The 14,204-nt window shown below is 28.4% G+C and overlaps 1 protein-coding gene across 1 annotated transcript in view; it reads left to right on the top strand.

The window, feature by feature from the left end:
• Window positions 1-8,532, top strand: part of LOC129616349 (neuronal growth regulator 1-like) — a 73,643-nt gene extending 65,111 nt beyond the window's left edge. The window contains exon 6 of the mRNA XM_055531969.1: window positions 8,299-8,532. Within this exon, the coding sequence (XP_055387944.1) occupies window positions 8,299-8,408 (110 nt within the window). The 3' untranslated portion in view covers window positions 8,409-8,532. The remainder of the gene's footprint in view (window positions 1-8,298) is intronic.
• The last annotated feature ends 5,672 nt before the right edge of the window (window positions 8,533-14,204 follow it).

Raw genomic sequence — 14,204 nt, 5'->3', positions numbered from 1 at the left:
ATCCAATTTCTGTTGTTCAGTTTATGTAAAGTCGCGTATTTTGAGAATTTGTCAATAGTTGTTAAATACATTTTATTTCTTTCAGGATACCAAATGTCCATGTGAACTATATCATTGAAACTATGTGGTGTTTCGGAAATTTCAAAGAGTATTTTAGGAGGGTTTCTATCATGTTTCGCTATTTGACATACATCATAGTTATTAATTACTTTTGTGACTTCTACTAAAAGGTTTGGGTAACAATATTTATTTTTTTTTTTCGGGAAATACTTCTGTATTCCCGAACCATAGGGGTGTAGGTTTTCACTTAAGTGTTCAGATCAAATAATATATAAAAGTTTTTCTTTGTCAGTGATGTCAATTAATTTAATTGAAGACTTTAAATTTTTATTAGATGAAAAATATTTTACACATAAATCTTGAAAGTCGATAAAATGTGAATTATCTTCACAATATACGCACATTACGCCTTTGTCTAAAACTACTTTTCTCATTAATTCTAGTAAATTTCCCTTATTGTTATTAACGGTTATAAATTTTTTTACTTTTTTATTAATAATTTTCATTGAAAAATTTTGTTTTTTTCCCCTGCTTAGAAATATTTGATTTTTAAATAAATTGATAGCTTTCTCGGATATATAAATGTAATCTATTGGATCTTCATTTGCGCTATGAATTGTAGCACCAGTTGATATTACTTCTTCGTTTCCGCCGGCTCTACAAGAGTTTTCATAAGAGGTGAAAAATTGATTTAAATCAAGAGAACAGTCATTTTCTTGGAGATCATTCGATGAAACTTCAGCGTTTTCATTCCGACCCCTGTTATATTTAAAATTTTCCATTCGTGATAGATAGTCTGCTATTTGACTTTCTTTTCCCTTGAGATATTCGATGTTAAAATCAAATTCATTTAATTTGATTTTCAACTCTGGAGTTTACTATTTGGCTCTTTTAAGTTATTCAGCCGTACTAAGGGACGATGATCTGTGTTTATAGTAAATCTTCTACCATAAATGTACGGTCTAAATTGTTTAGTCGCCCAAACGATTGCTAGAAGCTCTTTTTCGATGGTTGCGTATCGAGTTTCATGCTTGTTTGGAGTTCTATATATATATGATATTGGATGATTATTTTGAGAAATAACCGCGCCAATTGCTTCATTAGATGCATCCGTTGTTATGACAAAAGGTTTTTCAAAGTCAGGATGAACTAAAATTGGTTTACTTATCAAGAGATTTTTTAACACATTAAAGGCATTTATATATTCATTATCTTTTAAGTTAATTTTTGCGCCTTTTTCCAAATATTTTGTTAAAGGATACGCAATTTTTGCATAATCCTTAATAAACTTCCAGTATTATCCTGTAATACCGAAGAAGGTCTTAATTTCTTTGCGTGTTTTAGGCAAACTGATATTTGAGATAGATTCGACTTTTGCCGGATTAGGTTTTATACCTTTGTTAGTTATAACGTGACCAAGAAACTCTGTTTGCTTACATAAGAAGGCACATTTGTTTATTTGGATCTTTAAGTTTACTTCAGTTAACTTTCTTAAAATTTTTTGGATGGAATCTATGTGTTCTTGCAGTAAGTGATGTTGAATAAATTAAGATGTCATCCATATACACAATGCAAATTTTATTAATAAATTCTTTCAAGACGTCGTTCATTAAACGCTGAAAGGTCGAGGGCGCATTTCTTATCCCAAATGACATTCTTATAAACTCGTAATGCCCAGTTGATGTGGAAAAAGCAGTTTTGGGTCTGTCTTTAGGCTCTACCTCGATTTGGTGAAATCCTTTAGCCAAATCCAAGGTAGTGAAATAATTAGCTTTTCCAAGTTTCTCAAACACATCTTCAATGTTTGAAATGGGGTAGCGGTCTTCAACAGTTATTTCATTCAATTTTCGATAATCAATGACATTTTTGCGTGCCACTGTTATCAGCCTTTTTGGGAACTACCCAGATAGGAGCATTGTAAGGTGAATTAGAATGTTGTATTATTTTATTTCTAAGCATTTCTTCGATCTGCTTATCGACTTCTTCTTTATGAACTTGAGGGTATCGATACAATTTAGAGTACACAGGGATTTCATTTTTCGTTGAAATAGAGTGCTTAATGTGGTTGGTGAAGGTTAAATTATCACTCCCCTTATAAAAGATTTTTTTATTATTTAAAATTAATTTATGTAAAAGCCTAATTTCTTCATCATTCAAATGCGATGTTTGAATGTGATCTAATAAGTTATATTGCCTAATCTCACTTGAAAACAGTTCGGTCATATTTTCGTTAAAACAATTTTTTTTTTAATTTTCTTCGTTTTGGTTTAAGTAAAATGGAATTATTGACTTTGAAGTCTTCAATATTCGGTTTTTATAATCAATAGTAGCATTTAAAGCGCACAATATATTATTTCCCATGAGACCGTCAAATTTTTCGTTGAATTTAAATTCTAAAAATTCGACGAACATATTTGTTGCGTTAAAAATTTCGAAAAGAGGAAATCTACATTTAATATTCGTATGAATATTGTGGCCTAAGGCTTTTAAACAGTGTATTTCTCCTTTAATTTTCCATTTGTATTGACAAAGGTCCGGGTTAATGATGCTGAATTCTGCTCCAGTATCAATTATGAACCTCAGGATTTTGATAGGATTTTTTATTGCTATATAGGGAAGCTGTTTTTGGCTCGTTCCTAGAGAAAAATTTCTAGAGGATCCGTTTTTTGAAATGTCCATCGGTTCTGGTTCATTATTTTTTTTATAACTATGAGAAAATTGTCTACTTCTGGGGTTTCTATTGTAGTCTAAATTAGTTTTTGTTTGATTACTAGATGAATTGTTGTTAAAATAATTATTGGAATAATTATGATTTCTTTGTTGGTTATAGTTATTACTTGGAGAAGGTGTATTTTTTAAATTTGTTTTATTTCCGGTTTTGTAATCAAATGAGTTAGTATTAGAATAAGAGTTAAAATTGGATTTAAAATTATATTTAGAGTTATCTTGAAATAAACGAGGTTGTTTTGGACCTAATTTATGGTAATTTGTCTCACGAATTATATCGTAGGTCCCATTTAAAGATTGTGGTTTCTAGTTTGGACAATACTCCTCGCAGGTTCAGAAATATTGTTTCCAAAAGTTTCGAAAGCAATCCTTTTATTACTCTCGACCCTGTCTGTGCTCAAGTTATCATTGAGCAAGTAATAATTATTTAACCTACATAAATATTTGTTTATTGAATTAAAATATTCCTCGATTGTAGTTTTGACTCTACAATAGGGGATCCTATCTATAAGTTGGTCAGGCGAAATTTTTTTTTTCCATGATATGATATTAGAATTTTTTTAATATTCCCCCAGTCTGTTAGGTTTCCTTGTCTTCTCAGTGAAGCTTTGGCTTCTCCAATTATTTTAATAATATAACCTAAATTATCTGGGAGATAATTTTGGTCATTTCCATCGAAAGGAACGATCTTGTCTATAAAGTTTAAAATTAAGGTAATTTTTTGTTCTGCCATTTCCAAATTCAAAATTAATATTTTAAATCAAAACTGAATTATCAATTACAAATTATACTGAATTGTTTATAATATTAAGAATTTGTAATAGTATTAAATTATTGAATCGTTTACTAAAAGAAATGAAAGTATGTCAATATTTTATAACTATATTCAAATGTAATATTAAAACGAGTAATATAAAATGTTATATTAAATGTTATATTAAAATTGTAATTTTTTCTGTAAAATATCAAAAGTAATATTTTCTGTTTGTCTAAAAAAAAAAATTTATGCTAAATTTTATTTATTTTATGTTAAATGTTTAAAAAAAATGTTTTTTTTTTATAATAAGCTTAATTTATGCTAATTTTTTTTTGTGTTTCAAATCGACTATATAATATTTAATATTTATTGGATAAATTCGAAAAATTTAATTCGTTATTTTATTCTTATTTTAATAACAATATTTTTATTAAAAGCAATATGTAATATTAATGTACGTACTTATATTAATACCCGTACGAACGTATGTTCGAAGGGTATACTAAATTTGCCTTACCTTTTGTAACGCTAAGAAATAACGGTGTTAGATATAGACTCAAGTGTATGTTTTTGGTCAGCGTCAAATTCTGAGTTGATTTAACTTTGTCTGTCCGTCCGCCCCTCCGTCCCAACGATAACTCAAAAATTTATTGAGCTAAGTTCACCAAATTTTCACAAATGATTTATTGTAGTAAGTGCCAGAACTCTATTTAAATTGGACATGATGCGGGTACCGATTCGGGTAGCTGCCATACAACTTCAAAATTTATTTGGCTATATCTCAGAAACTATAAAAGTTGTGGTATTGAAATTTCACACAAACGAATATATTAGTAAGACCAATGTGTCTCATAAAAGTTGTTGAAATTACTTGGCTCCTTCTGGTACCTGCCATACAACTTCAAAAGTTATTTGACTATAATTCAGAAACTATTAAAGCTATGGTATTGAAATTTCACACAAACGAATATATTAGTAGGGCCAATGTGTCTTATAAAAGCCCTTGGAATTACTTGGCTCCTTCTGGTACCTGCCATACAACTTCAAAAGTTATTTGACTATATTTCAGAAACTATTAAAGCTATGGTATTGAAATTTCACACAAACGAACATGTTAGTAGGGCCAATGTGTCTCATAAAAGTCATTGAAATTACGTGGCCCTTCTGGTACCTGCCGTACAACTTCAAAAGTTATTTGGCTATATCTCAGAAACAATAAAAGCTGTGATATTGTAATTTCAGCTAAGTGAATATATTAGTAGGGCCGATGTGTTCGCTAAAATTTCTTGGCTCTTTCTGGTAGCTGCCGTACAACTTCAATAGTAGTTTGGCACACACAGTATTTTGACACAGTATAAGGTCAACTCTATTTTTTTTCTCGTTTTTATATAGAAAATATACCTACAACTTGTTTTGTGAAAGTACAAAGAAATTTTATAATTATTGGATTTATTTTTTTGAATGTGCAAGAGAATATTTTGGGTATAAGTGTACATGTGTTTTACATTATAATGTACAAAAAAAAATTTTTTTGTTTTTATAAATGTAATTTTAAGTAAAGAATTATTATTATTATTTTTTTTTTCCTTGCAAATATAATAGTTTTTGTTTCAAGTTTTGTTTCAAGTTTTCTATGAATAATCTACAATAAACACTCTCAAATTGTTGAAAAAATTGTATACGATCGGAGTATACATAAATAATAATTGTTGTTTAAAAATCTAAGTTTAATTGAATTAGAACTATCTTACTTTTTTTTTATAATTATTGATTGATGTTTATGACTCTGGAATTGATCTACTGATTTCAGCTACTGGACGGGTTGGGCTAGTTGAATTTCTTTGATTAAAAACAATTTTTTTTGATAGTATTATGTATTTTTTTTCTCACTTATAGTTCAATTTTTTATTTTTTTTTATATATTTTTTATTTTGGGTGTATTTTGGAATTGATATTCTATTTTGAACTCAATATTTTTATTTTTGTAATTTTATTTTATTATTTCACAGACTATTTTTTTGTTTTTTATAGTTAAATCAAAAATTTTATTAATAATTAATTTTTAGTAGTTAATTGTTTTAATCGCGTAATTCTTATACACAATTAAATTTTTTTTGTTTTTTTATTTACATTTTTCGTGTAATTCCCATACACTTCAAAATTTTTTACAGTCGCGGTTGCAGTTTTTTTTTATTATTACACGAACCGATTTCTGCGCTAGTTATCTATGATTCTACAATAAAACTTCCTCGTTTACGGTTGAATCTAGATTGACTCTTTTATTTTAAATTATACATAAAATTTTACAGTTACTTACTTTTTGTTTTAATAATTTTGGTCTTTCTACATTAATTTGTATGTTTGGTCCGTAGTAAACGTCTAGTTGCTGACACTTAATTTTTTTCAAAAGTTAGAAGGTTTCGCGGACGGTCGAGCTGAGCTTATATATGAAATTTGAAGTAAATCGGTTGAATATTTTCTTTAAAATGCTCAAAAATGTAAAACAGACCCGCTAAAAAGTGCAGTTCCTGAGACGTGATATATCCCAAAAGTTGGTCAAACCGTGCCATGGTGGAAATTAACTTACATATAAAATTTCATCAAAATCGGTTCAGCCGAACTTGAGACACACGCGTGCACACACAGACCGACAGACCGACAGGTTGCTAAAACTAGTTTATTTACACTTCTCTACAATGGAGAAGTGCATTCCAACCGAAAACTCGATATGCAAAATTTGTTGCCATCACATAACCTAACTATTGTTTACACATTGCGGTCGGTAATAAATATGTACCTAAGTAACAATTTTCCAGAGTAATACCCTATAAAATTGGCCTAAACTCTCATAAAATTCGCATACCACACTCCAATACTCTCATAATTTTTTTTTTTTTTTTTATTTTTATGAAACTCTCATAAGGTTCTTATTTTTAACACTTACAGTGTTAAAAATTCTGCTACCTCATAACAAAACTACGGCCATTTTAGTATTGTCAATTTTCCTTATCTAAATTTTAACCCTAATGAGACTGAGAATTCTTTTTTTTGGAAAGAAGTCCGAAAAATATTTATTGTACAGAAATTATTAAATTAAAGTTAATGAAATACAAAATTATAGTTTTTATTGAGTATATTAAAGCTTTGGTTGGAATTTATGCACATTAGTATATTTATTTTTTGTTTAACAATTCTTAAATTTTAAAATTTATGTAAAAAAAAAGGAAATAAGATATCATTGGGTTAAAAAATATTTATACAATTTTTTTTTTTTTTTTCGAAGTACAATATCAACTTTTATCAATAAAATTTTAATGCCAGCAACTTTTTGATTTACAATCATGGCAAAAAAATTATTTTAATTTCCCATATTTATAATTTTATGATATTAAGTATTTGAATACAAATATTTATTGATTAGATATCATATACGTAAACATATGTACATATATTTTGTTTCGTTTTTGTTAAAAAAATAATTATAAGAGTGGAATAGATATATATTTTATAAAATTCAAAGTAAGACCGATATATTTATTCTACAATTTATTGCTTTCTCTTTCTTGTAACACTATTTTAAATGGTTTATGAGAGTTTTCGTATACCAAAACTAGTACATATGAGAGTTATATGCTTTAAAAACTCTTTTAATGGGAGCTTAACTCTCATCACAAGAATTAATAACTCTAGTAATTACGCTCTTTGGCTCTTATAAAGATCTCATTAGGGTCTTTCAGTGTTCTACAAGACTGGAAATATAAGAGTAATATTTATTATAAGAGTAAATGTTACGCAACGGACAAAAATTTACACAATCACCTGCTATTCAATCGGAATTTTTGAGTCATTTACTAAGATACTATTTATTTCAAAAATAGAAAAATATTCAAATCCGGTAGTAAAAATAAATGATGGCGTTTTTAAAAAAATTAGAATTGGTAAAAATTTGTATTGTTAAAATAATATTTAACTGTATTTTAGATATCAATTTGAAATTTCCTTTTCATATTTTTTTTATTAATTACATATATCAATATTGTGATTCTTTCATTAATTATTTTTTCAACTTGAAACTATAATTACTTGCCTTGAATTATCTTCCTTATCTTGAATTATTTTCCCTTATAAGAAAAAAGCTCTCCACTTAAAAATAACCAAATGTTTTCGGTATCCCATAAAATGTTGAAGGTTGTGCTTGCAGTTTTTCCGCTATTTGTACATGTATTTTAAGAATTCAAAATAATTATGAATAAAAATATTTTTATATTTAATAGATATTTGAAATATTACTTCAGAGTTTTAGCTGCTTTATGATAGATATAGTTTTGTTTTGTTATTTCTTCTCAAAAAAAAGATATTTCGACTTAAAACAACCCGCGCTTTCACGTTGGGACAAGCATTCTCTTAGCATTGGGACAAGTATATTTGAAGCTTCTGTGAAGTTTTATTTTATCACACGGCAATTGAAAAAAATTATCCTAGGAGTTAGAATTCAACTTTCAGAAGAAAAATCAAAGTAATTTATCGTCGAGCTTACGTAAAACGAATAAATTCGTCACATATATATAGTAATTGTTGTGCTCTAATTGTCTATATATATCGTGTTAAAAAATGTGTTTCGGTTCTACTGTCATTCGTTTAGGCTTTTTTGGAAATTGATTCTACGAATATTAGAAAGTATTGTTGTAACTTTAAATTAAGAAAAAAATTTTATTTAGTATTTAAAAAAAAAATCTTATTATTTCTCATTATAGGTGAGAAGCCTGCAGCTATGCAATATCCTGATAAAAGCTCATGTTGCAAATATCACTTCAGTATAGGAATACTTTATTTTGGGATGATGATTTGCATATACTTTCACTAAAAAAAAAAACCAGGAAAAAATCTTAATATAAATAAAAAAAAACAATTTTATAAATTTCTCCTTGTTATCAATGTAAATATGGAATTATTTTATAAATATAAAAATAAAATATTTGAGTTCGTTAAAAAAAATTTTTTTTTTGAGTTCAATATAGGCAGATAATGATTAACTGTACGCTGCGTGCGTTGTCACGCTTCCAACAAAAATTCAAAGATTACTTATTACAATATAGTTAAATTTAATTAACTTTCATTCATTCTTAAGTTTCATTTAAATTCATTTAATGTTCATTTAAATTCTTAAAATTGAAACTTAAACATAAAACAAAAATATGTTATTATTTAGAAAGCTTAAAATCAATACAGTAATAGTGCACAGGTTTAAAAAAATGAGAATAGCTTAAATTTTCAAAAATCCAAAAAAAAAGTTGGAATACTTTAAATTGTTAAAGAAAAATCCTTTAGACGCGTTTAGCAATAAATCCAAAAGCTTTCCTACCTAGGAATAAGTCAAACTCGCCTGCCAAATCCCAAATTTAGTCAGCATATCTGTACCGATTCTCTCTTTGTTTTCTTGATGGTTGAAGGCAATCGTATAAATTTAAAGGGTATACCGGTCGGAATCGTAATGATATGCGGCAACAGAACATTTTTTTCTTTAAGTTTTGTTTTCTCCAACTAATATTGTAGCTTCGATGATATTGTTCATAATTAAGAGAAAGTTTAAATTAAGAGAAAGTTCTTAAGTTTTTTAAGAGAAAGCCTGGCACAATTTCTAAGTACTGATGGTTTTTGAAATTATGAGAAAACTTTGCAATTTTTGGGAAAACTTTGGGAATCAATTCACCACTTGTTCCGGCGATATTACAGGAATTTGTTGGCAATGTAATAAATTGTATGAATTATTGGTCACATTTTCCTCGTCTCAATATCAAGCAACATTTTTGTGAAACTGTGAACATGCGTATGTTGTAGTTCTACACACATGTTAGTTTTCACAACTACGAGTAATTCCTATACATATTACGATTTATGGAATTGACGATCCGAAATATGTGTTATACTTTAAGCGACCGTTAATTGTGGTGTAGCTGGTCAATTTTCCAGACGATGCGATTGTTAGTGCAATATTATTTCGTGAATGGTGTGGTTGCGAAAATAAGTGAAATGAGAACAGTTTTGCCTGTGCTAACGAGCGCATCTAGGTAGTAGACTTATAATTTCATGTGCAATTTCGTCATATACTATGACAAAATTATATTTTAATTCCGCGGAAGTATGTCATCTAGAGATCTAATTGCATTTCTAGATGTTTGAGATGAGTGGCCGTGGGCAACGTGTGCTCAAATGAAAGCATTTAAAATAAAAACACGGATACAAATTTTTATGTTCACTGGATACAAATTTTTAAATTTATATTCGAAAATAAGCTAATGTTTGCCAAATTTTATTCGAATTGCCTATATTAATTTCACACTCAACACTAATTACGAAATATCACTGTTTGTATTTTATTAAATTTAATATTATTATTCACAATTTTTTGAAGTAGTAAAAAATGCTTATTAGTAAATAGCACTGCAGTATGACAGCTTATACTATAATACATAAGCATTCATAAATTATTAACAAGTATTAAAAGTTGAGAATAATACCTTATTTTCTTTTATATCACCATTGCGACATCTATTGTGTAAAGATGTATATAATCATCTATAATAGCTCACTCCGTATATATTTTCTAGGATCCGAACCATTCATTTAGATTTCTTGATTTTTTAATCGTGATCAGACATCTATGAACTACACATGATACTAAAAAAGATACTCAAAATTTTCAGGAAGAACAAAGTTTTTCCAAAAAAAAATGTTGGAGCATTGCAATTTTTATTTATTTTACGAATAACTTTTGGAAAATTTTTCAAAAACTTTAAATTCTCGCGAAAGAAAATTTTAAATTTCAAAATATATCGACACTCATAAATCAAGAAATTTAAGAAATAACAAAATATACTATCAATGTTTTATTTTCTTTACAAAATATTTCTAAACCAAATATTATGTAATAATACAATAAATTTGCAAGAATGATAATTTCCAATATTTTCTTTAGTTTTGATAACAATCTAATAGTTAAAAAATTATAATTATGTTTGAATCGGTTATCTCATTTCCTTTACATTTCCTTTGCTGTAAAATGCCGTAACTAAAAAGGATACATATATTGTGCCAAAACACATTTGTGTAACATTAATATAGCAACGAAAATTAAAAACTTAAAATATTAAAAATTTATGTACGTATATTTTCTGCTAAATTCTGATATATTTTTATACAAGGTGTCCGACACTCAACGCTCAGAGAAAAACCATGAAGAAAGAAAACTGTAATTTCGTAATATATAAATCGATTTTTATTAGAAATTTACTTACGTTGAAAAAAAGTTCTAGCTATCTCTCCTCTTCCTTTAAAAGTTATAACCCCTCAAGAAACTATTTTAAAGAAACCATAAACATTCAAATTCGAAAAAGTTGCGGCTGGCATTTCTTACAGCGGCGCAGCATAACCGAATATTGAAAAGGAATGTCTGCTAAAATAACAGTATAATTACATAAAGTTCGTTCCTTTCAATACCATAGCTTCTATAGTTTCTGAGATATAGCCCAATAACTTTTGATGTTGTATGGCAGGTACCAGAAGGAGCCAAGTAATTTCAACGACTTTTATCAAACACAATGGCCCAGCTAATATATTCACTTGTGTGAAATTTTAATACCACATCTTTAATAGTTTCTGAGATATAGCCAAATAAATTTTGAAGCTATATAGTAGCTACTCGAACCGGTACCCCGATCATGTCCAATTTAAATAGGGTTCTGGCACTACGATAATTCATTTGTGAAACTTTGGTGAATTTATCTTAATTAGTTTTTGAGCTATCGTTGGAACGGACGGACGGACGGACAGACGGACAGACAAAGCTAAATCAACTCAGAATTCGAAGCTGATCAAAGGCATACACTTGAGTCTTTATCTCAGAGCATTATTTCTTAGCGTTACGAACGTTAAGGCAAATTTAGTATACCCTTCGAATATATGTTCGTACGGGTATAAAAACATAGGGTGCTTTTGAAAGAAAAAATGTTGAAAATCATATCACATGGACTGCATAATATGATTTCAAGATTTTCAAAAATTTTAAATTTTTGTAGAATTTTTTAAAAGAAATTTCTTCTTTCAGTTTTTTAATAAAGTTGGATCAAACCAATGGTTTGTATTGTAGCACTTCTGCTTTTAAATACAGTCTATGTATACCTATCACACTATTAAAATTCCTTTCATTCATATACAAAACTATTTCTAGGATTGCATATGTTTAGGATGAATGATTTATGCAGTCTTTCAAATAAAGCAAAAATTAATATAAAGTGGGGCTAACATAATGCTCGATTTTAAGGTTTAATTGTGTGAGTTAAGAAAAATAGTTATATCTTTTAATGTCATGGAATTTACCGTTAGGTTTTTGCGTTTATAGAAATTTGAAAAAGCTTGCGGTTTCGGAAATATAAGGCGTCAAAAATTCAAATTTTACAAATATCAGAGGCGATAACTTGAGAGGGGGTAGAGATGGAAAAAAATTTTGTTCTAAAGAAATAAACTATTTACTAATGCCTAAAAGCCCCTAGAATTTCAAGCTTCTACAGGCTGGGGTCTAGAAGAAAAACGACATCAAAAATTTGAAAAAAAGGACTTTAGATAACGGTTAATTTGAACGGCCATTTTGTTTTTCTAAAGTTGAACTATAGTATACCGCGCTAAAGGAAGCAAGCCGCTGCCTCTATGGGTTTGCAAAATTTCAAAAATGCTTATGGTTTAATTGCAACAAATAGTTAAAAAACTCCATTTTTAGGGTTTTTATGGGGTATAACTTCTAGAGAGTAAAAATTTTGTTCCACGGAAATAAATTTCTAGCAATATAAAGATAGCAGCTTTCTATCTTTAAGGATGTAGAAGTTTTGTAAACAAAAAAAGTGTCCACGGACGGACGGACAGAGTGAAACTAATAAGCACTTTTTTTCAAAAAGTTTTTGGAAAAGTGCTAAAAATAATATTGGTTCAAGTCATCAATTATAATTTTAATATTTGGTTTTTGTACCTACTTGAATATTTTCATATATTTCGTAATTTTCAGTATACTTTTCTTAATCACTGAAAAGTAAGAATTTTTCATCCAAAAAAACTGAAAAGTAGAATTTAAAAAGCTGAAAGAAAAATAAAATGTTCACGTTTTTGTATATACTCAATAAATGATTTGTTCCATTTAAGATCTAATATTTTTGAGCAATTTTTTTTGGAAATAAAACTCATTTGAAGAGTTAATTATACTCTGCACTTCGTGAACTTCGACATATATCTATATTATATCATACAAGCCAAAACCCATGCCGCAACCATCGAGTATTTTCGGAAAAAAACCAAAAAACTAAATCTGAATTCTGCCAACACTTTAGGTATGTATATCATATTATAATAGACCCAAACGATAATGCATAGAGGGGTGAACTTTGTATTTTTGTTTTGGAACTTAAGTTCATGTTCATTTCAAATCATTACTTATTGATTTACTATAATGAGCCTGCGGGCATATGGATGTAATTTTTCATATTTTGTGAGCCAACGACAAGCCTTATCTAAGTTTTAATTTTCCTTCCTTTAATTAATGAATTACTAATGTTCATGTATTCATATTTTAACACGTTCCCTGTCCCAATACAAAAATGCAAAATTGACCGACAAGTCCAACAGGGTTTTTTGAATAATTTTTTTTTTGTAGTCATAGGATAGCTTTAGTAATAATAATAATTAAAAAAAAAAGACGGATGTAGGGTACTTCTACCTGAAACACATATGGTCCATATATAATAGTTTGTGATTTCTGCATAAAATAAAAATATTTTTTCGCATGTCCTGTCGGTTTTCTTTACTTTATTATCGTACCAGCACGTCCAGTGCAGAAACTGTATAGTTCCGTTACGTCCAGTCGAATAATTTGCGTTGGAAGTTTCATATGCCCCCTGATCCACATATGGCTCAGGAACATATCAGTGCTTATCAAGCGCACGTTTCCTGAATCATATGTGGCTCAGAGGACAGGGACGTTAAGTATCAATGTATTACCAGTGAATATATCTTAAATGCTGAACATATGTACGAATAACTAACGCAACCATAAGTATAAATATAATTAACGCAAGTAATTATATATTCCTGAAGTTTTAGTGGAATGGTTTGAAGGTTCGGGTAGCTACCATACAACTCCAAACGCTAGTTTTAAGTATTTGGACAAATAATAAATTCAGATTCATGAATTTTAGAGCAACTTACTTTTTTTAGCATTTCATAACCTGAGGAAGTTCTGTTGCAATCCTTTAATGCATTTTCCAACTCTGCTATTGAAAATTTTTTATTTTAAAATTCTGTATTCAATAAATATGATATATATATTAGTGTTTTTTTCTCTTGAATTTATACTTCAAAAATTTTTTAGAAAAATTATTGGTACTAGAAATTTTGGTAAAATGTTCTGCTAGAACTTCAGCAAAATTCCCTCTATCAACTACAAATTGATTATTACACAGTATGGACTTTATGGTTTGATTTTTGTATTTGATATTGATAGCACGAATTTTATCAAATACTTCGAAAGTGTTCTAGTTGATGCCAATGAAGCGAATTCTTTCCATGGTTTTTTCTTATTATATCTATAATAAATTCTTGTACTATACTTGGCTTTTAT

Source organism: Condylostylus longicornis, unplaced genomic scaffold (genome assembly GCF_029603195.1).
Source record: "Condylostylus longicornis isolate FDR11 unplaced genomic scaffold, ASM2960319v2 ptg000184l, whole genome shotgun sequence".
NCBI classification, from domain to species: Eukaryota; Metazoa; Arthropoda; class Insecta; order Diptera; family Dolichopodidae; genus Condylostylus; species Condylostylus longicornis.
This window is presented reverse-complemented; position numbering and strand designations above follow the sequence as displayed.